Below are 24,419 nucleotides of genomic sequence, written 5' to 3' on the forward strand. Positions count from 1 at the left end.
CTCAATATTCATTTTTTGTATTTTTTCATTCATTTTTAAATGTTTATTTTTATCTACTTATTTTCATTTTTATTTGTTGTTTTATCCCCACCTTATGTGCTATTTTCAATCTTTTATACCACTGCCATCCCCTCCCCCCACAAAGACCATCTGTCACTTGTTCATGTTATTCCTTCCAGAGTGCTAACCCTTGTCCTATTATCACATTCTGCTTTCTGATCTTAATGCCACCATCAGCACCTCCTATAGCCAGTACCACCACCATTAACACTCCCTTTGTCCTTTTATCCATGACATCTTTGTCAATCTCTCCTTTGCCTCCACCTATTGCTGGCCTTCTATCCAGCTCTACCTGCTCCACCACCCCCCCTTAAACAATGTAAATTTCATTACAATTTTACTTCTCTTTAGCTCTGAAGAAGTCATAAGGACTTGAAACGTTAACTCTTTTTTTCTCTCTCCACAGATGCTGTCAGACCTGCTGAGTTTTTCCAGCATTTTCTGTTTTTGTTTCAGATTTGCAGCATCCGCAGTGTTTTGCTTTTAAATTGTGAATGTTCTTGGATTATTCTTCGTATGCACAGGAGACCTCTCCAAATGTTTTAAGGTGAGGGGGAAAAAGCAGTGGTGGTTGAACAGAAAGAAAAAAAGGGAAAGTGTGATGGGCTGGGGATTGGGGTACAGGAGTCAAAGATTGAAGAGTAGGGGTTTGAAAACAGGGATTGCAGTAACAAAGCAGAGGCATCATGGCAGGGAATTCCAGGCAGCAAGAGCAAAGTGCCTGACAGAGCAGTCTGCTAAAAGTAGAGCAAAGGAAACAAGGAGCAGCCTGGCAATGGAGGAGTGGAGGCTGTGTGGGGCATATGGCTTGAGAAAGTAGGCTGGGGTAAGTTATCTTGAAGTGAAGAGCAGTCTGCTGCATTTTTGTTTCAAGATGGCCTTACAAAGTTAGTTAAAATCTATTATTAAAGGATACCAAGGCAAGTATGTGTTTAAAATATAGAAACCAAAGAGACACAACACTCCCAATGAGATTTAAATATATTTCAACACCTATTTTATTTGGTGTGTGGCTGGGGTGGGGAGATGTGATTCCATATTTGCATACTTTTATAAATTTGTTACTGTCTACATTCCAAACCAATCACTGTATAAAGAAGTTGCTGATTTGATCACTGAATACTCTAAATTAAATTACCTTGATATCGATGAATGTTAAAACAGGATGTTTCTATGTAGGTATCTTAAATCTATAGGAACCACTGGAAATCTAAAATAGGTAAATTATTACCAATGTTCAATTCTTTCTCTTCAATGTTCTTCTTTCTATTTCCTCTCCATAAGGCAACACTCACTGTCCATTCATCACTCAAGTGGGCATTACTCTGTGAGATCTTTGATAATGAGTGCTTGCAGACTGATAGTGAAGACGTTGCAGCAAAGCCCAGTCCTGTCCTAACTTGACATCCACACAAACACCACCAGGAGGGGTGACTGTATAATGATCAGGAGCTTAAACTTTGGTCAATCTACTCCTGCCTAATCCAGGGCACCCACTACCTCTTTGATATCAGCTAGTTCAGCATAGAACCGGGATTGAAACCAAATACTCAATTATACTTCGAAGCATCTATTTGCACTCTGTATTATTAACTTAATACAGCTCAATAGCAGAACAATAACTTTCAACAAAACAATTTAGCATTACCAGGATCACTGCCATCTGTGCGGTAATATAATTCCCATTTGAACTTAATATTTATATCGCACTTACCATTTGAATTCTGTACCTATTATGATATAAATGAATTATGTAATGGATTTAATCTATACCAGACATGCCAACTGTGAGAAATGTGATTTCAAGGTAAAATTAAGTCCCTCTCATGATCTCACAAAAGGTCTTTAAAATCTCTGGATTTATGGTAGGGGCTTTAAACCCACCTTTGTTGGTGCTGCTCCTCCCCCGATATATCACAGGCTGGGGGCTGCTCAATTTTGTGCTGTGTTCCGGTACATTGAAGTAGACCATTTATCCCGTGGCTCAAAGGTTGTGAATGATGGGAATGGCAATTTTTTAAACCCAGAAGTGGCTTACAGAATTTATTTGTGTCACTCAATATTTCCATAAATATGTTGGGTACCAAACCACCACTAGCCACCGCAACATAACGTGACCAGCAGTAGGATGAGTGTGGCAGCCATCGGCCAAGCACTGATCAGTAATTCTCTCTTTTGGGAAGTGCTGTCCAAAGCATAATGAGCCCAGGGAACTTGCTGAAGTTAAATCAGAATGGTGTACCAGGAAGCATTTGTCAAGATTCTAAGTGCCAATTTGAGAAAGGCTCTTGAATTGGGGTTAATTGGACTGGGCAGCTGGCATGGGGGATGGATGGCTGCTTGCAGTGAAATGGATGTGGAGTTGTACTCTGACCTACCCCTTTTCAACTAAAGGTCAACATGGGGAGAAAAGTGCATATGAGGAAAAGGAATGCAGATAACCTTTCCTACAACTTGTGTGAATGAATAATGGTAGCGTCAGTGGTTACAGGGTCATAAACCAAAACCGAAAATGTCACCTAATTTTCATGTCCAACTAGTGAAAAGGACTTGAGCACTTGTTTTTGCAATTTATTTTGTAATCAAGCTATATGACACGTGTAATGCAAGGAGAGGAATTAACCTTCTATCTCTGGTACCTAGTTTTGATCATTTTCAATACCCTATTCTTTTCTGGTGGTATTTTATTTGGACCTTACTAATGTTTAGAAATGTTCTAAGATCCAGGACGACAAAAGATTCCATGCAAGCACAGGAAATGAAACACCTGTCCTTTTACCTCCTCCATTCTCACCACCCAACTACTCCATCCATGTGAAACAGTGACTTACTTGTACTTCTTTCAATTTAGTGTCCTAATCTTTGGGAAGATCAAATGCAGACTGAGCTTTGCAGAACATCTCTTGTTTAGTCCACAAACATGTCCCTGAGCTTCCTGTTGTTTGACATTTCAATTCTCCACCTTGCTCGCACCCTGACCTTTCTGTCCTTGGCCTGCTACGTGTTCCAATGAAACTCAACTCAGCACTCTACAGCCTTCTAGACTCAACATTGAGTTCAACAATTTTAGATCATAACCTCTGCCTCCATTTGGTATCTTTTTTTTTGCTAGTTCAGGTTTTCTCGTTTCTTTGTTGACTTTGTATTAGGATGGCTGCTTTCCAGCCATTCACAACTCATCTGGACACATCTGTTGTTTCTTTATCCATTACCACAAAATCTTCTGTTGTTTAATCTCTTATCCTCCACCCAATCACAGACCTTCCCTTTTGTCGTTCCTCCCACTCAACCACCCGCCCCACCCCCCTCCCCCCCCCCCCGCCCCAATCACTTTCACTTGCCTAAAATTTATTGTATTTCTATCTTTCCTCAGTTCTGATGAAAGGTCACCATTTGAAAAATTAACTCTATTTCTCTGCTGACTATTTACAGCATTTTCTGTTATTAATCTCACAAAAGATTACTTTGGTCCATCTGGCTGGGTTCAGTTTTGTGTGCAAGTTTTTTTTCTGTTGTATCAGTTTAAGATGTTTTATTGTGGTATTTTGCTAATTTCTTGATTTCTGTTTGTAAACTGAAAGTAATAATCGTGAACCAAAGGGTTTTGGAATTGCCAGAGATTTTTATTTGTAGAATCAGAATATTACGGTACTGAAGCATGTCATTTGGCCTGTCCTATTGTTATTTTTTTTTTAAAGTTGGCCCTCCTATGCACTGGTCAAAAGATGAGTTAAATTTGGAAGGTATATGTTACGGCAAATAATCCAAGTGATCTTAAAAAGCTATAAGTGGCAAGCATAAATAGGATTCCACAGTCCTGAATTTTATTTCTACTTATACCACATGCCCCTCCTCCCTGTTTACTTTATCTAATTGTATCAACCTATTATTCTGATCATTTATTCAGCATGAATTTGGATGATGATCTTGAATAAGCTGCCTGAAAGGGTGATGGAAGCAGATTCAATAGTAACCTGTAAAAGGGAATTGGATGAATACTTGAAGGGGAGAAGGTTAGCGCTTTGGTTAAAGAGCAGGGGTGTGCAATTAATTAGATAGCTCTGTGAAGGAACCAGCAGAGGCATGATGGGCCGAATGTCCCCCTTTTGCACTGTTACATGTGTGTTGGGAGGGTGGATCCTTCTTTAACATATACAAGGATAGCATATAGAATTTTTAAAGTGTTGCTTGTAAAGCATCTTCAGATGCAGTAATGTAGCTTTCAAATGATGAGCTCTGTCTAACCTGTTAATTTATAAATCCCATTAATGACCTATTTGATCTAACTGTCAAACTATATTCAGCAACAACTCATGGTTTCTGTACCAAATCTCTTGATAAGAGTTTATCTCCTGATTTATGAGACGGTGGGGTTGGTACTGCTGCAGTGGTGACCATAACTCACGACCAAGTTTAAAAATCAGATTCTTATTTTTTAATTGCTCCTTTTCTCCCTTTCTTTTGGTATAAGGGGATCGGAGACCTTGTTGATCTCGTCACTGACCATTGTGCTGCCAGTGAATACTTTTATTTGTTGCAATAATTTGGATTGCCATCCTTATGTCAGTGTTCTTTTTAACTGAGTTTCAGGAGTTCACATTTGAGAAGCCATTGTACTGATTACCAGGCACTAACTGAAGGATGGCATTAAATTTTCCAGCATGCTAGTACTCCTGTAAGCAAAGTGGGTTTAAGGATGTCCAGGAAATTTGACTTCAGTTTCAAGACTTCAATTGAGCTAGAGGGTTGTTGCGGGGCGAAAGGGTGGGGGGTGCGGTGTCAGGAAGGGGATGTCATGAAGATATTAATGTATACAATGTTATTGGAAATTATTTCAAACTGGGCTTGTAGTAGGGTCTGTGTCTATGGGTGTGAGTATGTGTGTCTTAACTAGGTTAAAGCCAGCTAGTCTGGGTGCTTTGATGTATAGCAGTTTTGAGATGTTAAACAGTAAGGTAGAGGGTACATTTGCATTTTGTTGAATAAACCATTCAAAGACTGGGGGTGAAATCTTGCACCTAGCTAGGAGACACCAAGCAATATGTTTACATTACTAATAAAATTGGTACTATGAAAGGGGTTTTATTGTTGGAAGAGGTGGAGTTCAAAGGGCCTGGTGATACAATGAGAATTTGCACTCAAAGGGAAGGCTAGGTATATACAGAAAAGAGTTTTATGTCAGTCAGAGGCATGTAAGATCTAAGCCACCTGTAAGCCTACAATGGTGCAAAAGAACCAAATTGAAAGGAACTTCATTTTGAATTCGTAAGATAAAATGTGCTTTGCCTGGTTTCTGTTTAAGTCTCTGGGCCATTGTTACCTGGTGAAGATTTTCCTGGGAGTGATTAATTTGGGATTTGTTTAAAAGTTATTATGGTAGTCATTTGTAGACATGTGTATGTATTTAATTCCTTGTTAAATTAATATTTAATTTATATAAAAACTCCTGGAGGCTTGGTGGTTTCATTTCTGAATTCAGAGCTGCATCTCAAACATACCAATTGAAAATATAGGTTATGACAGTTGTTTAAAGTTTCCCTCTGGGATTTTAAATAACTCAGCCTTTACCAACTGCTGTGTTATAACAGGGGCATTGCAGGGTAAGGAGCTCCTTCTGAGGGATAATCATATTGGTTTAGGCTTTTCCAGTAGTAAAAATCCCGTAACTTTTTCTGATCAGGCAAGACACCTTTCCCTGGACATATATAAATATATCAGATTCACAGCCTTCATTTTTATCAGTGAAACTGCATTTGTCCCAACAGAAAACTACTCACATTGACTTTGGCTATGATTGCATAAAGCTACTCAAGGCTCCAGAATATAACTTCCTTGTTCTGGTGTTATAAGCACGTACAATCTAAATTGATGAGATCCAGAAATCCATTTTCTTCTCCTGGAAATAAAGCTCTTTAAAACTTAACACATCTGTAAGTTCTTAACGGTTAGATGTTGTTGCATGTTCTCCAGGGAATCCACCCGAGAAGAACCAAGTGAACTCATTAACAGCATGGGAAACCCAATTGCTATGTGGAACTTGTAAGTTGCACTGGGGCTACAGTGATGCTTCTGGCTCAGAGATCTATTTGGAGTATAATTTAGTTAGAATTTCTGTCAGCATCATCAAACAAGCTTACTTAAATTGTCAATGACCTACCTGTTGTGCATAAGTGTATTCAAATTTAGCTTTGAACTTCAGATGTACCATTGTATTGATCTTATCGTTGTCATGAGGATGTGCTTTTTAAAGATATGATTTATTTCCACTGGCTGGATTTTAAACTGGAACCCTATACAGACAATCTTTGGGTTTTTTTTTAAAGAAACAGTCCAGAGAGGCTGAGCTGCTACAAAACATAATTTTGCATTCCACAAAGTTGGAATGAAGACAATCAACCCCCCGAGGAGCACAAAAGACCCCATCTCCTGACTATTCATACCACACTGACTTTGCAAATATTTCTGAAAAGAGACATAAAAATTCAATTACCTGTTCTGAAACAGCAACTGCAGCAGACATGAACTAATCAAGCCTCTCTGGAATATACAAACAGTAAGGTATTTCAAGTGAACCCCTGTCAAGCAAGAGGGAGGGAGAAGCAAAAAGAACAATGTTGTACTGAAACAGGCTGTTGGAGTCATGTGCCTTCGCTCTAAGTACTGTACCCGGTTTGTAAAGTGACCACCCTGAGAAGAAACCGACTGTGAACCAAGAAATGGAAATCTGCTCTGTACGACTGTATCCAGGAGAACTACTAAGCTAAATGGCCTCAATGTTAAATCACCACTTCAAGACCAATCAAGGAGCAGCTAACCGTGTAGTCCATTTCTTTTTGTGGACTGTAAACCCCTTAATCTATCCTCTTACTTTGCCATCTATACTTTGTGCATAGGCCCAGACGAATGCGTGTGACCATATGAATGGCATCACATCTATATATATTTTTTTTAGCTCAGGAATACTTTCAATAAACTTATCTCATCCTTTGTTTAACCCAAGAAAACACGCCTAAGTAATTCTCCACAACCTCAACACGTAAATATTGGGACTCTTTCAGAATTGGCAAAGCATATCCTCTCTCAATTCCTAAAAAAAAAAATACCCAAATCCTGTTACAATCAAACAAGGAGTGGCAGAATAGGGGAATCATTTTACCCCTCTTCACCTGGTCGTAATCGTATCGTCCTGATTTAGTCTCTTCTATTTTCCAGCTAAGGACAATAGAGGTGGTGTTGGAGGAAGTTGCTTAGTCCCACTATTACCTATCAAATTGTAGCTGGAGGATCTCTATCAACAGCTTTGCCTCTCCCCATAATCCCCCTCCCCACTACATTACCATCAGTCCTCAAGGAGGTATTCTTGCCCTACATAATCTGCAGAAATGGGGGTCAGCTTCCAAATCTACACTAACATCCAACTTGACCTCTCCACTTTTTCCCTTGGTTAGCCACAACCTCTGTTCAGTCAAGCAGTTTGTATCTGACTTCCAATTTTGGATGAATCATAAATCAGTTCAATGAAAATTATGCAGGTTGTTTAAAAGCAGCTGAACCACTCTATTCTAAATGGGTGTCACAGCACTGGACAGTGGTTAATGTAACACTCATTTTCATAGAGGTAAACAAGAAAATCCAAGTGATTAGAAGTCAGTTAGTTTAACATCTGTGGTAGGGAGTCTTTAATTGTGAATATAATGGAAATCACAGAGATGGATTTCAGCAAGAGTTTGCTTGACAAACCCAAGAGTTCTTTGAGGTGATAGATAGGGAGAATGAGAGAAACGTTGTAAACGTAGTGTACAGTGGCATTTAAAAAGCCTTTGATAAGATAGCACTAGGAGACTTTGGGGAATTTAAGGGGCATGGAATTAAGAGAAAGAGTAGCAAATTGGATTAAATCAGGTTTTTGAAATCCAATTTTATGACACAACTGTCACTCAGAAGGCAAGGCTGTTGATTGCCAATCTCTGGTTGCCTTGTGCAGGTGCCACTCAGCCTTCATCTTGAATAAAAACAGAAAATGCTGGAAAATCTCAGCCGGTCTGGCTGCATCCGTGGAGTGAGAAACAGAATTAACGTTGAGTCTGTATGATTCTTCTTCAGAGCTGAAGAAGCTCTGAAGTCATACGGACTTGAAAAGTTAACTCTTGTTTCTCTCTCCACAGATGCTACCAGACCAGCTGAGATTTTCCAGCATTTTCTGTTTTTATTTCAGATTTCCAGCATCCGCAGTATTTTGCCTTCATCCTGAAATGCTGAGTAGCTCTTTGATACAACCAGGTTGTTTGAAATTCACAGAGCACTTTAGAGTCAAGCATCTTGGTGTGGGACTGGAGTCACATATGGGTCAGACTGGGTAAGGACGACAGGTTTCCTTTCCAAAAGGATATTAGAATACTTTGTGTTTTTAATGACTACCTCATAGCTTCGTGGTTACTTTTACTGTTATCAGCTTTTATCTCCAGATTTTAAAAAATGAAATGCAAATTCTCTAACTGCTATGGTGGAATTTAAACTTGTGCTATCTGGATTATTGGTCAAGCAACAGAACCATAACAAATTTTAGATTAGAAGGGAAGAAAATGTAAAAGGACAAAGAGCTTCTCAGTGTGGTTGGAAGTGGTTAGCTGTGTCCTACAAGAATCCGTCTTGTACAGCAGTGAAAGAAGTGGCCCATCAACAATTTGAATATAGGGATAGAGGGACTGATGCTCAAGACAAAAGTGTAGGATGCTCGAACATTAAAAGCTCAAAGAAATAGAGCAACCTTAGATTACAATCTTTGAGGACTACTTTCCAGTGATATGGGCAGTTCTTCTGATTCCTCAGTGGAAATATGAAGACTCTATATAATGTGGGTTTGCAGGGGGAAAGTAAATGTCATCCAGTACAATGAATTCTTCAGTTTAAAGTCTAAAGAATTCTTCATCGATAGGACTAAGATGAAAAACTACTAAACAAAAATTAATTCTGCAGTCTACAACAGAGACACACCATGCACAGAGCTTCAAGTTTGAATGGCTTTATTTACTGTTATACTTAATGTGGCTGTCAGTACAATACTCTATTGCTAGTCACTGCCACCCAGAGGAATTTTTAGGCAAGTTTTCTTGTTTTGCTTTCTGAATAAATTTTAGGACAAACTTGTCATAAGCTAAAATCACAGAATAAAATAGTGGTGGATGGATTAAGTCAGGGATGGTACTTGATTGCTCTGCAATGACAACTACTCTCATTGCTGCACCAGTAGTTTCTTCATTCAAGGCTTCCTCTGTACACCTTTGTTCCTATGTTAAGCTTCAGAACAAAGTTCGTCTACATTCAATTTACCTATAGCAGCAAGTAATATCCAGTACAATTAAAAACACATTCCTTCATATATGCACACACACACACAAAAGAAACAAGATTGTGAATTTCTAAAGAAAAATATCCACAAAAAATTGCACACTAAGATTGAATATCTCTTCTAAATTAGCAAAATAAATGATAACTTTGACTTTTGTAAAACTCTTTTCTTCCTTCCTATTTTTTGACACTTGTATCACTTGCCTCAACCCCTGCCATGTTTCCTGTTCCTACTAGGGTAATAAACTGTGCTGGTACCTGTAGCATTTTCTAAAACTTTGGAAGGATACTTCTTCAAAGAACGAGGTTGAGGGCTGATTACCTCTTGTAATTGGAACCAAAGGCCAATTGTCTCAGTGTCATGAGTGCCTGTTTCAAGCTTCAATGATCCCTCCTTGCTTCAGTTAGCTGGCACTTCTCTTTAGAAATCAAGGAGCTAAATAAAAGCTGCTCTACACAAAGAGGAATCAATCATGTTTGGAAGCATAGGTGACACTGATTCTGTAATCCTAAAATCAGGTAATGCAGTTTACTAATTTCATTGTTAAATTGCCTCCTTATGTATTCAGTGACACTCAAGATTCTAAATTAGATAAAGTTGAGAGATAGGATTACTTAAAAAGTGACCTTGTAGCCTTAATTGTTACAACAGTACTTTCTCAAGTTACAGTTTTAGGGCTACTTGACAGCGAAGGAATCGATTCTTGGTTCTAACCGAACAGACATAGTTTGTATAAACAAAACATTTTATCTATTTTTTGGAAGGGAGGAGAACGGACATATTTTCTTTTCACTTCAACTATTTTATTTTAGTTTTCTGCCCTCATCTGCCCAAAGCGTGACTCTCTCACTGGAGAAAACCATTTCTAGAAGCCATTATTCACAAGAGGCTTAATACAAATTGCCGACAAGCTATCAGGCTATAGTGGACATCACATCCAAGCCTGATCTGATCCTCACCCAGAGTCCATGTAATCCTGTACAATGATCAATGGTAAGGAAGAGTGTCTGACTTTTCCACTCTGTAACATCAAAGCCAACTGCAACATTCCTATGAAAAACCTCAGGGGCAAACATTAATTTCCTATCTTGCCCTGGCGTAAGCAGCCCACCTGCTAGTTGATAATAGAATGTCACTGGCCAAACTTAAGATCGTGCTGCCAGTAACCAAAATAACTTTGTGACTCTCCAATGCTGGAAGAAAAAAAATGAGATGCTACTGAGGGAGCAATAAGCTTTGAAATGGAAAGAACTAAATGAAACACAGTTTTTGGGTGTGAAAGTTATCATCGTCATCGACTATCGTTAGCTTTCTATTAAATAATGGTAACAGATATCTAATTTCCTTGAAATAATAAGCCTAATTAGATCTTATTAACATGTATGTGATCAGCTTTAATGTTAGGTTATAGATAAAATATCAAATGAAAAATGCGCAAGTTACCAAACATTTTGGTGCATTTCAAAGCAGTAAATGTTAATAGATTGAAATGATTGACATTATTCATCTGCCTCATTAACTACGAGAAACAAAATTTATTAACTTCTCACCTTCAGCTAATTTCCTTTAACAAATGAGTTCAATGTTGCTTTTGTGGCAATATGCAACACAACTAAATATAATTTTGGTTCCTTATAAGTAGCATTTTGCTGAGACCTCAGTTGGAGCACATCATTTAAACTGTAGATTAGTTGCACTGCAAGTTATTCTCCCTGTAGAACAGTTGAAATGTAGAATTTTGCTTTTAGGTCATTGCAGTTGAATAGGCAGTCACTACATTTACTTAGTGCAAAGCTTTAGTAAGCCTATTTTTGTGCTTCATTTTGGAAAATACCTATTTTGTTGCTACTACAGGATATTATGATTCCATCACTCTTTTTAAGTTTGCTAAACTTTAAAAAGAGTTGCAAACTCTTAATATAACAAATCTAAACATGCGTATGCAACAATCGGACATCTATAGTGCTATACTGCCCAACAACTGCTAATTTCATTGCCAATAGAATTCAGATGTACTTCAACAATCCTATTCTTACTCCTGTATAGTCAATCGAAAAAAAAATCACATACTCCAAGTGCAAGTAAACATTGATACAATAGCTAGACAGTTGCACATGTTTAGTCAGAGGATCGTACTGCCAACCTTTAGAAAGGGTGATGGTCATACATGAATCAATATTCCTACACCGGCATAGATGTCAAACCCATAACAGAACGAGTACAGAAGTTGCTCAATTAAAACAAGACTTCTCCCCTCCTCCTTTGGTGTGGTGTAATTCCAGGAAAGGCAAGGTTAGTGATTAGTAAGTTGACAGATGGATCAGATTTGGATTATTAGCCTTGTGTCACTCGCTGGCCTGGAAACATAAGTGCATTGTAGCAGTCGGATCTTTGTTTACATTGAAAACCACGTTTTAAAAAAAAAAGCACCTGGGAACTTCACAGTAGGCATGGTCTCACACAACTTGACAAAAAAAATCAATTTGAATGACTTCACAGCCAAATTACACCACACTTTCAGGAAGGATGATAAATTAATTTTGGGAACTATAGAAGCATATTCTCTCAGTCCATTGTGGGAAAGATTCTCTCACAAATCCTCCTGAACCGCCTCTTACCCGTCAGCTTAGGCATACTTCCAGAGACTCAATGCAGCTTTCAACCATTCAAGGGAGCCACAAACTTGATCTTTGTTGCTTGACAAAGTGTCTGAAACAACACAGATGGCCTTTATTGATCTGTCAAAGACCTTTGACTCCATCAACTGCGAGTCCCTTTGGAAAGTTCTCCAGTGACTTGGATGTCCAGAAAAAATTGTTACTATCCTGCAAGTCCTGCATGGCAGTATTACAGCAACCATTCTTTGCAATGGACTGGAGACCGAGTCCTTTCAAATCTGGATGGGAGTCAAGCAAGGCTGTGTGATTGCACCAATTCTCTTCACTATCTACTTCAGCCTGGTCATGGGACTCACCCATGATCAACTCCACAAGGGGTCATGATTGAATTTCGACTTGATGGGAAGCTTTTCAACCTCAACAGGCTAAGAGCCAACGCTAAGGTGACCCTCTAAGCATATGCATTACTTAAAATATGCTAACAACTGCACAGTTGTGGCCCACATTGCAAGCGATATTCAGACTACCTTCAAACTCTTCAACTCTGCAAACAAAAGGCTTGGTCTCTCGCTTAACATCAGCAAAGCCAAAATCCTCCACCATCCCTCTCCTGTACAAGCACCTTTGTATCCTGCTACTGTTATTGATGGGGAGACTTCAGAAGTCCTTGAACACTTCCCATATCTTGACAGCTAGCTTTCTCAAAAGGTCACCATCAAAGAGTAAATCCAGCACAGAATCAGCTGTGCCAGCGAAGCCTCCCAAAAATTCAGGTCTTCAACAACAGAGACCTCCATAAGAGGACAAAGGCTTTACTCTACAATGTTGTTGGCAACACCCTTCTATATAACACTGAGTCTTGGATCACGTACTAAAGCCACCTCCAGGCACTGGTGAAATTGCATCCGCAGTGTATCCACAGGATGCTTAGTCAACTGGGAAGACAGGCAAACAACCTCCAGCACCTTCATCAAAGTCAAATTCCTCCAGCACTGTAACCATGATCATGCGAAATCAGCCCTGCTGGTCTGGCTACTACATCTGCATGCCAAATAATCGGCTTCTGAAGCAGATCCTTTTTTTCAAAACTTGAGTGGCATCCAATCCCAAGAGGACAGCAAACACATTTTAAGGACATCTGAGGGCCTCACTGAAAAGGGGACAAATTGATGTGTGTGTGTGGGAGGAACTTGTTACAAACCATGCCATGTGGCAGCATCTCATCCAACAAGCCACAACAGAGTCAGAAACCGGCTGTGTAACTGACCACAGTGGAGGAGCTATGTAAGTGGAAGAGAGAGAGCAGAGCCCTGGCTCGAGAACTCCCCTTCCTCAGGGCAACTCTTATCCTCTCTGCCCAATGATCTGTGGCTCCAGGATTGGCCTGTTGAGTTACCTAAACTCTTTCGAGTTATCAACAGTCACAGATTGCAACTCTTTCGAGTACAATCACAGTTCTTGGTTTCCGGGAGTGGGACATGAACCCACAACCCTCTGATTCAAAGGCGAGGGTGCTATGAACTGAGCATGAAGTCTGGCAAATGTCAACCTCACTTTGAGGGACTGACAATGATGATGACCAACACAGATGTCACACCCTTAACAGAATGAGTACTGAAGCTGCTCAATTAATGAGACTTTTCCACCCCTTGATTGGTGTGGTGTAATTCCAGAAAAGGCAAGGTGACAGATGGATCTAATTTAGATCGTTAGCCCTGTTTCACAATATGGCATGGCAACACAAGTACATTGTACCAGTTAGGTCTTTGCTAACATTAAAAATTACATTTAAAAAAAAAAAGCACCTGGGATCGTCACACTAGACAGGTTTCGCACAGCTTGACAAAAAATCAATTTGAATGACTTCACACCCAAGCCACATTACACAGCTGCATCAGTGAAAAGGCAAAACTGCTTCACGATACAGAATGTGTACAGTTGACTTTCAAGCAGGCTTCCACAGACAGAATTCTTCCCATTTATTTCAAATATCTGACTTAATTCGAGAATTTGTTGTGCTTCAATTTACTGAAAATTGGTAATACAAAAATAAATTTTATGGGCCAAAATAGCTCAGTTGGGAGAGCATTAGACTGAAGGTCTAAAAGGTCCCTGGTTCAATCCCAGGGTTCGGCAGGAGGTTGCTTGTCTCCATTTGTTGTAACAAAAGAGTTACAATCAACATCCAATATTTCAGAACTTGACAAATGAAAATAAAGCAGCTGTTCAGATATTCACACTACGAGATTCTGTCATTTTCTGCAGGTATGTATCATTTCCTATACTTGAATAGCTTCCCCTGACTCTTGGAAACTAGACAGTTATCCTGTCACATTAATTTGAATGCTGACAAAAAAAATCTTCTGTTGCTGTCAATCCAACTGAGCAGCCCAAAAACAAAAATTGCCCATCAACAAATGGGCTGAATGCAGAAGAAAACAATTTGTTGTCCTGCCGACATTAATCATCATTATATTTCAAGATGCAATATCAGCAAGCCACAATTTTTGGTAATTTTAAGATTGTTATGGGCCAATAATCACAAAAGGGGACAATTTGTAAGGAAAACAATTAGTTGAACACTGTAGCTCATTAAAGTACAATTTTCGTTAAAAAGTTAACAGATTTTAGAGAATAGAGAGTTGAGAGCAGTATATGATGTTACAGTGTTTGCATATTGTTGCTATTGCTCATCTTTGCAACATAATCTTTCAAGTTTCTGAGGGCATCCCAAAACAAAATTATACTTTAGCTGAGCATATTGGACTTTAAGTGCAAACAATGTATCCACACACATCTTTCTTTAAACTGGTTCCACAATTTAAAATATGCATACACAAACAGAAAGTCATGGTTAAAAAAACTTTTCATCTTAAATCTATCGCTTTCGCCTGTGCATGACTATCAAAACATCCATACTTTTAGTGAACATGATGTTAATGAAAAATTTTCTTACTATCAGGATATAACTCTGTTATTGTTTCTAATATCTGCTATGAATGGTGCAGTTAATCATATTTTCTTACAACCTTTTTGTAGATATGTAAAAGTTTTGGAAGTGACAGTCACGCATGCAAAGGTTCTGTATCACACTTTAAAAATATATAAAAAGGAGAAGAGCCATTTCCTGCTGGTTTTTTTTTTGTCCTCGAATTGGCCTCAGGAACACACAGAAATTATAGCTTTTTTAAAAAATTCCTTCTCGGGATGTGGGCATCACTGGAGAGACCAGCATTTATTGCCCATCCCTATTTGCCCTTGAGAAGGTAGAGGTGAGCTGCCTTCTTGAACCACTGCAGTCTATGTGGTGTAGGTACACCCACAGTGCGGTTAGGAAGGGAGTTCCAGGGTTTTGACCCAGTGACAGTGAAGGAACAGTGATATATTTCCAAGTCAGGATGGTGAGTGGCTTGGAGGGGAACTTGCAGGTGGTGTTCCCATGCATCTGCTGCCCTTGTCCTAGGTGGTAGAGGTCGCAGGTTTGGAAGGTGCTATTGAAGGAGTCTTGGCGAGTTGCTGCAGTGCATCATGTAGATGGTACACACTGCTGCCACAGTGCATTGGTGGTGGAGGGAGTGAATGCTGTAGGTAGTGGATGGGGTGCCAATCCAGCGGGCTGCTTTGTCCTGGATGGTCTTGAGCTTCTTCAGTATTGTTGGAGCTGCACTCATCCAGGCAAGCAGAGAATATTCTAACACATCCCTAACTGTGCCTTGTAGATGGTGGCCAGGCTTTGGGGAGTCAGGGGGTGATTACCATGGAATTCCAAGCCTCTGACCTGCTCTTTTAGCCACAATATTTATACGGCTGGTCCAGTTCAGTTTCTGGTCTTTTTCCTGTTCAATATACGACCTTAAAAGGGATGGGGCAGGTTATGCAGAACAGATTCTTTGCAGGAGAACAATACAGTGTGTGTTGCATGGTGTAGTGCTCCTTCCTGTTCCGCATAATGTTCCCCTGGCTTACACTGAGCACGGGAGATCTGCCAGGAGTTCATAACAAACATACAACACAATAGTAGCAGACTTTTAACTGCATCACGATTTTTGATAACCTTGTTCCTCTGTTCCCATACAATATCTGTAGATCAGTTGTAAGTTTTGTCTGCTTTCGTGACTGCAGAGCACATTTCCACCAAGGTGTTGGAAAGAAACTTGTCGTTCAATGTCTGTACAGCACAGTACATTTCTACCAGATTGGCTACAGAGTCAGTCTGGAACGTTGTACCATTTCACATTTGGTACATAAAAAAGGGCCTTGGTAATTTGAATGCAATTATAATCTCATTTTAAATGTCATTTCACAATTGCTCCTAATTTCATGTCCATGATGCTTTGGTTTCCTATTTTCTCACAGCTGCTATTTACTCAGAATGACTCTCAGTGTCTTGGCCACCAAATTCAATCTTCACACGACAAGAATCCCAAAAAGTCCATTTGTTAACATGTCATCTGGAAGTATCTAGGCAGGGAGGAGATTTAAAAACAAAGACAAGTTTAACGTGATGTTTGTTACAATGCTTGCTAAGAGGTGAAAATAACAATATGGCAGATTGTTAATCCTTTCAGCCTTCACACTGTTAGCAATTATGGCTAAATAAGAAAAAGGCAGTAGCAACTTTTCTTCAAATACTGCATTTCTACTTTACTTCCTGGCTATTCCATTTACCATTGAGTAGGCAAGCGCAGCATTTTTTTTTAAAGTCAACACAGTAATATTCTGATTATATGACCTCCATATTCATACTGAATCTACTGTAATAAAATTACTTTTCTCTGCCAAGTCTACTTGTCCAGGAAGATATTAAACTGGGAGAAATTCGACAATCCTTCTGGCTTGCTCAAAATGTAGGTGACATCACCTTCAAATCAGTGCCCAATAAACATTCTCCTGTAAAGGATGGATCAAGGAGTTTAGATTGGATAACTTGGCCTCTATGTTGTTATAGCTGTCACAAGCATTAAGGCCTCTCTATGTCAGCACTGGAACACACCTCACAGCCACAGATCCAGCCAACTTGGGATGCAAAATCCTAAGAATATTTGTTGTTGATTTCATGCACTATTGAACCTTTCTTAAACCCTACACATCTCATCAAATTCCTCTCTCCTGGGTTTCTTATTAGTGTCTCAAAATAGTTTAAATTACTGTGTCTATTGTTCTAATTTAACTATCTAGAAAGAGTGATTGGCTTGTTGTTAAAGGCAAATCAAAAGAACATAAGAAAGAGTAGCAAGAATAGGGTATTTGACCCCCTTGAGCCTGAACCTTAATGCTGATCTTTTTACCTCAGCTACATATTCCCACACTATGCCCACAACCCTTGACTCCCTTAAAAAGTCCAAAATATATATCAATCACCGGCTTGAATATACTCAATGACTGAGCATCCACAGCCCTCTGCAAGAATTTACTTACCGATGGGTTAAGGTAAACAGGGAAACAAAATAGCTTTTCGTAGTTAAAAGTCAATATTTTCTTTTAAATCTACAATACCAAACAAAACTAAGAGGCTAAGTTTAACTGAGGTTACTGGGCTGGAAACCAATGGCATCAGGTCAAAGGGCAGATGCACATCCCATCCTATTTTAAAGGGAGGGTAAATTCCGGTCAAGTGCAAAATAAGATCGCTCGAGTTCCCTCTCGGATGAGTAAGGTTAAAATTGCCCCCTCAGGGTTAAATATTAGGACACAAACTTTGAATTAAAAGAGGCTTGGTTTTTAGTTTTTAAATCACAAAATGAATGACATCACTGCACTCTTACCAGAGAGAAGGGCCTTGGATCGGGTGCTGCGGCCGACATTTTTATTTCCTTCCGATGTTACAACTGCGTTTTTATGCGTCTTCTTGTGATGCTCCAGGTATGTCTTTTTGGCAAATGCTTTTCCACACTTAGTGCACTTGTGCAGCGAGAAGTGTTTGGTGAATTTTACTTCAGTGCTAGGCTCTGCTCCATCAGTTTTCCTGCCAACGACGGCAGAGCATGGGACAGGCGAGGCAGAAGTGCCATCATGCTTCTTGGTCTGCTTGGCTTCGTCCCTCTGGGGGCCTCTTCTCGGCACTCTGTTCAGGACAAATTCGATCGGTTTCTTCACTGCCCGGCTCTCTAGATTGGCAGTGATTTTGCCCAGGTAGCGGGTTGACTTCTTGTGCACTACTGTTATATGTCGGACGACATCCCTCTTGCGACGTGTTTCATAGGTGCAAAGGGGGCACTTGTAGAACTTGACGTAGAAATTGTTGCCATCTGTGTGCAGCTCGATGTGCTTTGTCAGGTTCTGCTTGGAAGTAAACTGTCGTTTGCACAGCTTACAATAAAGCTGCTTGAAGTCGAAGCCCATTGAGAGCTTGGGCTTTCTGGGCTTGGGGTTGCCAGCTGCTGTAGCTGGACTCGAAGCCTTTGGGCTGTCATTCTCTTGCTTCACTTTGCTTTTCAGCGTTGGGGTGATTTTCTTCTCACCCATTTGACTTGAACCTTTGGTCTCACCCGGAGGAGAAGGCCTGTTAGCAGGCAGCGAGACCTCCATGTTGCCTGTACAGTAGGTGCTAGCTTCTGTCACCTCCAAACAGCGTGCCACAGCTGTACCCTGCTCTGGGGGTTTGGACAGACTCTCTCCCAGATTCATCTTGTGTACAATCAGCATGTGGCGTTTCAGCATGACCTGCGAGCTGTACTTTCTCTTGCATAAAAGGCACTTGCATGCTGTCAGGTTGTACTCAGCCTTTGAGGAAGACTTGCGCCTGCGGGGTGGGGCAGTTACCAGATGCTCGGGGGATGGTTCTTCCAAGCTGAGTGGCTGTCCAGGTTTGGTGGCTATGTCAGGAGTAATGCAGTCCCTCCTCAAGCCTCTGTGGACCTCATCGAAATGCCTGCGCACATTTGCTTTTGTGGCAAAGAACTTGTGGCAGACAGGGCAGTTCCTGCCTACGGTGACCACACCGATGCCCTTGGACCGTTTCCTGGTGTTAGAGAGAGAGGACTGGTGCCCCGCGCGGTTCTTTGTTTCAATGTACTTCTTCAGCTCTTCCATCTTTTTCTTATGCACTTTTCTAATGTGCCGCCGTACACTACGTCGGGAATTGAACGTTTTTGCACAAAGGCAGCAGACCAAGTGGGGTGCAAGACTGGAACCATTGGAGATCTCCATCTCTGAAAGGAGGGATTCTGGGCTTTGTTCTACTCTTTGGGCTGCTACTTCTTTCTTCATAAGCTCTGCAGGAACTGAACCAACGAGTTCCAACTCCTCCTCTGGCACAATCTCTGGTACCTTTTCAACGTCTGACTCTTGCATTGGTAATGGGCTGGAGGTTTGTGGACTGTATGTCTCTACGTTGACGACTGGATCATCGAGTCTAGTTATATGCTGGTACACTGCATTCTGATTTGTTTCAATGGGTTCTAGCTTGATGATGTAGTCTTGCTTATCAACCCTAGGATAAATTGCTTCCAAAAGTTCCCGTATGGCGTGACTCTGTTTATCACTTGAATCTGGGAAATCTAAAGTGGTAAAAATAACTTAGTTGGATGGAGTGCATAAAACAAACCAAAATATCTTAAAATAAATTCAAAAGTTGAATTTACAAATTCAATCAAATTAAAATTATTCTTCTATAATTATTTTAGTGGAACGGAGTAGATTATTCAAAGAATTGAGTTGCAACTTTTGGATGTTTTGGATGATAATGCGGTGAATTGGATCAGCAAGTTTGCTGATGACACTAAGATTGGATGCGTTGTGGACAGCGAGGAAGGCTTTCAAAGCTTGCACAGAGATCTGGACCAACTGGAAAAATGGGCCAGAAAATGGCAATTGGAATTTAATGCGGAAAAGTGTGAGGTGTTACATTTTGGAAGGTCAAACCAAGGTAGGACATACACAGTAAATGGTAGGGCACTGAGGAGTGCGGAGGAACAAAGGGATCTGGGAATTCAGATACATAATTCCCTGAAAGTGGCGTCACAGGTAGACAAGGTTGTAAAGAAAGCTTTTGGCATAAGGGCCTTCATAAATCAAAGTATTGAGTATAGGAGTTGGGATGTTATGGTGAGGTTGTATAAGACATTGGTGAGGCCAACTTTGGAGTATTGTGTGCAGTTCTGGTCGCCTAACTACAGGAAGGATATCAGTAAGATTGAGAGAGTGCAGAGAAGATTTACTAGGATGTTGTCGGGTCTTAAGGAATTGAGGTACAGGGAAAGATTAAACAGGTTAGGACTTTATTCCTTGGAGCGTAGAAGAATGAGGGGAGCTATGATAGAAGTTTACAAAATTATGAGGGGTATAGACAGAGTAAATACGAGTAGGCTCTTTCCACTTAGACTAGGAGAAATAAACACGAGAGGACATGGCTTTAGGGTGGAAGGGGAAAGGTTTAGGGGAACATTAGGGGGAACTTCTTCACTCAGAGAGTGGTGAGAGTGTGGAACGAGCTACCATCTGAAGTGGTAAATGCGGGCTCACTCTTAAGTTTTAAGAATAAATTAGATAGATACATAGATGGGAGAGGTCTGGAGGGTTATGGACTAGGTGCAAGTCAATGGGACTAGCGGAATAATATTTCGGCACAGACTAGAAGGGCCAAATGGCCTGTTTTCTGTGCTGTAGTGTTCTATGGTTCTAACTTAAACATTTATTACAAATATAATCTACAAAGGTCACTGAGTCATATTTCCATAGACTAATGAACACCTATACACATTCTAGCCATTCTGTCTCCATTTAAACTGAATAATTTTGCAGTCAGTGAGTTTTCATTTCCTGGACAAAAAACAAAACAAAATCAAAAATAGAGAAATGTATTTATAAGGAGCTGAAAAACAGCGCTTTCTCACGTGACAGAAGAGAAGAACAAGTTTGCATTTATATAGTACCCTTTTATGACCTCAGAACCTCCCAAAGCACTTTACAGCCTAGGAAATACTTTTGAAGTATAGTTACTATTCCAATTTCGGAATCATGCCAGCCAATTTGCACATAGCGAACTTCTGCAAAGAATAATGAAATAATGGCCGAATAATCTGTTTTTAGTGATGTTGGTTGAAGGATAAATAATAGCCAAGACCTAGGAGAATTCCCTACTATTCTTGATTAGTACCATGGAATCTTATACATCCACCTGAGAGCGAAAGACAATGCCTTCAACAGTGCAGGGCTCCCTCAGTACTGCATAAAAATGTCAGCTCAGATTTTGTACTCATCATTGGACTGTGATTTAAGTATGACAAAAGTATACCATTTGTGAAGCTACTGCATCTAATGCTGTTCAATATGTTGTCTGAGAATAGTGAGTGGTTACATATCAATGGGAAATAACAACTGCAGCTCATTCAGCCCAAATAAGCTCCGACCAACACTTCTATCACCACCATTCTTTTCACGATGACCCTAGTAGACAACAGGAATAAAATCGGACTTAACATTAGCCTGTACTGGCACTGGGTCTATGCAGCTTGTTGCTACCTATGTTTTATATTAAATATCGCACTTTGGCCAGTATGCTTACTTCATGATGCTCTTAATACATTCACTCAAATGTCTCCCACTCTCACTCCCATCACCACCAGGAACAGGCCTGTAAATCACATGAGTTATTAAACTCAAAGTGCTCTCCAAAGATTGAAACCAAGTTTTGGGGGAAAAAAAATCTATAAAATGGGTTTCTACGTCCACCACCCTTTCAAACAGTGAGTTCTAGACCTTCACCACCCTCTTGGTGAAATCATTTTTCCTCAACACCCCTATAATTCTTCTGTGAATTATTTTATATCTATGCCTCCGGCTAACTCTCTGCTAAGAGAAAAAAGTCCTTCACTCTACCCAAGTCCTTCATAATTTTATACACCTCAATTAAACCTCCCCTCAACTTCCCCTATTCCAAAGAAAACAACTCTGGCCGATCCAATCTTTCCTCATAGCTAAAATTGTCTATTCCTGGTAGCATCATGGTAAATTTCCTCTGTGCTCTCTGTGATCACATCCTTTCTGTAATTCTGTGATCGGAACTGTACTTTTTGACAGAGCTGCAATAATGAATCCTTACATGAACACTGAACTCTTCTGGAAATAGAAGAGCAGATATGTAGGCAAATTTCAGAGAAGTGTAAAAATAATAGGGTAGTAATAGGGGGGGATTTCAACTTCCCCAACATTAACTGGGTTAGTCATAGTGTGATAGGTTTAGAGGGAGCAAAATTCCTAAAATGCATCCAGGAGAGCTTTTTAAGCCAGTACCTAGAAGGTCCTACAAGAGAGGGGGCGGTCCTGGACTTAATTTTAGGGAATGAAGCCGGGCAACTGGTAGAGGTATCAGTGGGGGATCATTCTGCAGATAGTAATCATAACTCTCGTTAGATTCAAGGTTGTTATGGAAAAGGACAAGGATGGGCCAGAAATCAGAGTTCTAAATTGGGGGAAGGCTGATTTTAATAAGATCAGATATGATTTGGCCAGAATGAACTGGGAGCAGCTGCTTTTAGGTAAATCTGCATCAAAGCAGTGGGACTCATGCAAGAAGGAAATAGGGAGAGTACAGGGCCAACATATTCCAGTAAAGACAAAGGTTGGGCCAACAAATCCAGGGAATCCTGGATGTCAAGGGATATACAGGATTGGATAAAGAGGAAAAGGGAGGCTTATGGCAGATACCGAGGGCTCAAAACAGCGGAAGCCCTAGAGGAGTATAGAATGTGTAGGGGGAAACTTGAAAAGGAAATTAGGAGAGCAAAAAGGGGGCATAAAAAAACATTGGCAGGTAAAATAAAGGAAAATCCAAAGTTATTTTACAAGTACATTAAGAGTAAGAGGAAACTAGGGAAAGAGTAGGGCCCATTAAGGACCAAAGTGGTAATTTGTGTGTGGAGCCGGAAGACGTAGGTAGGGTTCTAAATGAACACTTTGTGTCAGTGTTCACAGGTGAGAGGGACGATGTGGGTATGGAAATCAGGCAGAAGGACGGTGATATAATAAATCTCCAGGCCCGGATGAAATGTATCCCAGGCTGTTGAGTGAGGCAAAGGAGGAGATAGCAGGGGCGCTGGCAATAATTTTCAATACCTCTCTCGCCACTGGAGAGGTGCCAGAGAACTGGAGGACAGCAATTTATAGTTAGTCAAGTGTGAGGTGTTACATTTTGGAAGGTCAAACCAAGGTAGGACATACACAGTAAATGGTAGGGCACTGAGGAGTGCGGAGGAACAAAGGGATCTGGGAGTTCAGATACATAATTCCCTGAAAGTGGCGTCACAGGTAGACAAGGTTGTAAGGAAAGCTTTTGGCATACTGGCCTTCATAAATTGCGTATAGGAGTTGGGATGTTATGGTGAGGTTGTATAAGACATTGGTGAGGCCAACTTTGGAGTATTGTGTGCAGTTCTGGTCGCCTAACTACAGGAAGGATATCAGTAAGATTGAGAGTGCGCAGAGAAGATTTACTAGGATGTTGCCGGGACTTAAGGAATTGAGTTACAGGGAAAGATTAAACAGGTTAGGACTTTATTCCCTGGAGCGTAGAAGAATGAGGAGAGATTTGATAGAAGTTTACAAAATTGTGAGGGGTATAGACAGAGTAAATACGAGTAGGCTCTTTCCACTTAGATTAGGAGAAATAAACATGAGAGGACATGGCTTTAGGGTGGAAGGGGAAAGGTTTAGGGGGAACATTAGGGGGAACTTCTTCACTCAGAGAGTTGTGAGGGTGTGGAACGAGCTATCATCTGACGTGGTAAATGCGGGCTCACTCTTAAGTTTTAAGAATAAATTAGATACATGGATGGGAGAGGTCTGGAGGGTTATGGACTAGGTGCAGGTCAATGGGACTAGCGGAATAATATTTCGGTACAGACTAGAAGGGCTGAATGGCCTGTTTTCTGTGCTGTAGTGTTCTATGGTTCTAAGGGAGGAAGGGATAAACCAGGGAACTACAGGCCAGTCAGTCTAACCTCAGTGGTGGGGAAACTACTGGAAGCAATTCTGAGGGACAGAATTAATCTACACTTGGAGAGGCAGGGATTAATCAAAGACAGTCAGCATGGTTGTGTTAAGGGGAGGTCATGTCTGACCAATTTGATTGAATTTTTCGAAGAGGTGACCAGGTGTGAAGATGAGGGCAATGATTTGACGTAGCCTACTTGGACTTCAGCAAGGCTTTTGATAAGGTCCCGCATGGAAGACTGATAATGAAGGTAAGAGCCCATTGGATCCAAGGCAATTTGGCAAATTGGATCCAGAATTGGCTGAGTGGCAAGAAGCAGAGGGTGAAGGTCGAGGGGTTTTTGTGACTGGATGCCTGTGTCCAGTGGGGTTCCACAGGGATCGGTGTTGGGTGCCTTGCTGTTTGTGGTATATATAAACGATTTAGATTTGAATGTAGGAGGGTTGATCAGCAAGTTCGC

The 24,419-nt window shown here is 40.5% G+C and overlaps 1 protein-coding gene and 1 non-coding gene across 5 annotated transcripts in view; one reads left to right on the forward strand and one right to left on the reverse strand.

Annotated features, from left to right (window-relative positions):
- Positions 1 to 9,066: 9,066 nt before the first annotated feature.
- The window catches only part of LOC144696735 (zinc finger protein 800-like), a 126,098-nt gene continuing 110,745 nt past the window's right edge, over positions 9,067 to 24,419 (reverse strand). For all 4 annotated transcript variants that reach the window (XM_078568400.1, XM_078568402.1, XM_078568403.1 and 1 more), the window contains 2 exons: positions 17,793 to 19,526; positions 9,067 to 16,488 (listed from right to left, as the gene is read on the reverse strand). In XM_078568400.1, coding sequence (XP_078424526.1) covers positions 16,475 to 16,488; positions 17,793 to 19,526 — 1,748 coding nt within the window. In that variant the 3' untranslated portion in view covers positions 9,067 to 16,474. The remainder of the gene's footprint in view (positions 16,489 to 17,792; positions 19,527 to 24,419) is intronic.
- Positions 14,090 to 14,163, forward strand: trnaf-gaa (transfer RNA phenylalanine (anticodon GAA)). The gene has a single exon. It is a non-coding gene; the product is annotated as a tRNA-Phe (tRNA).

The sequence above is a fragment of the Cetorhinus maximus genome, chromosome 22 (genome assembly GCF_964194155.1).
Source record: "Cetorhinus maximus chromosome 22, sCetMax3.hap1.1, whole genome shotgun sequence".
NCBI lineage: Eukaryota > Metazoa > Chordata > Chondrichthyes > Lamniformes > Cetorhinidae > Cetorhinus > Cetorhinus maximus.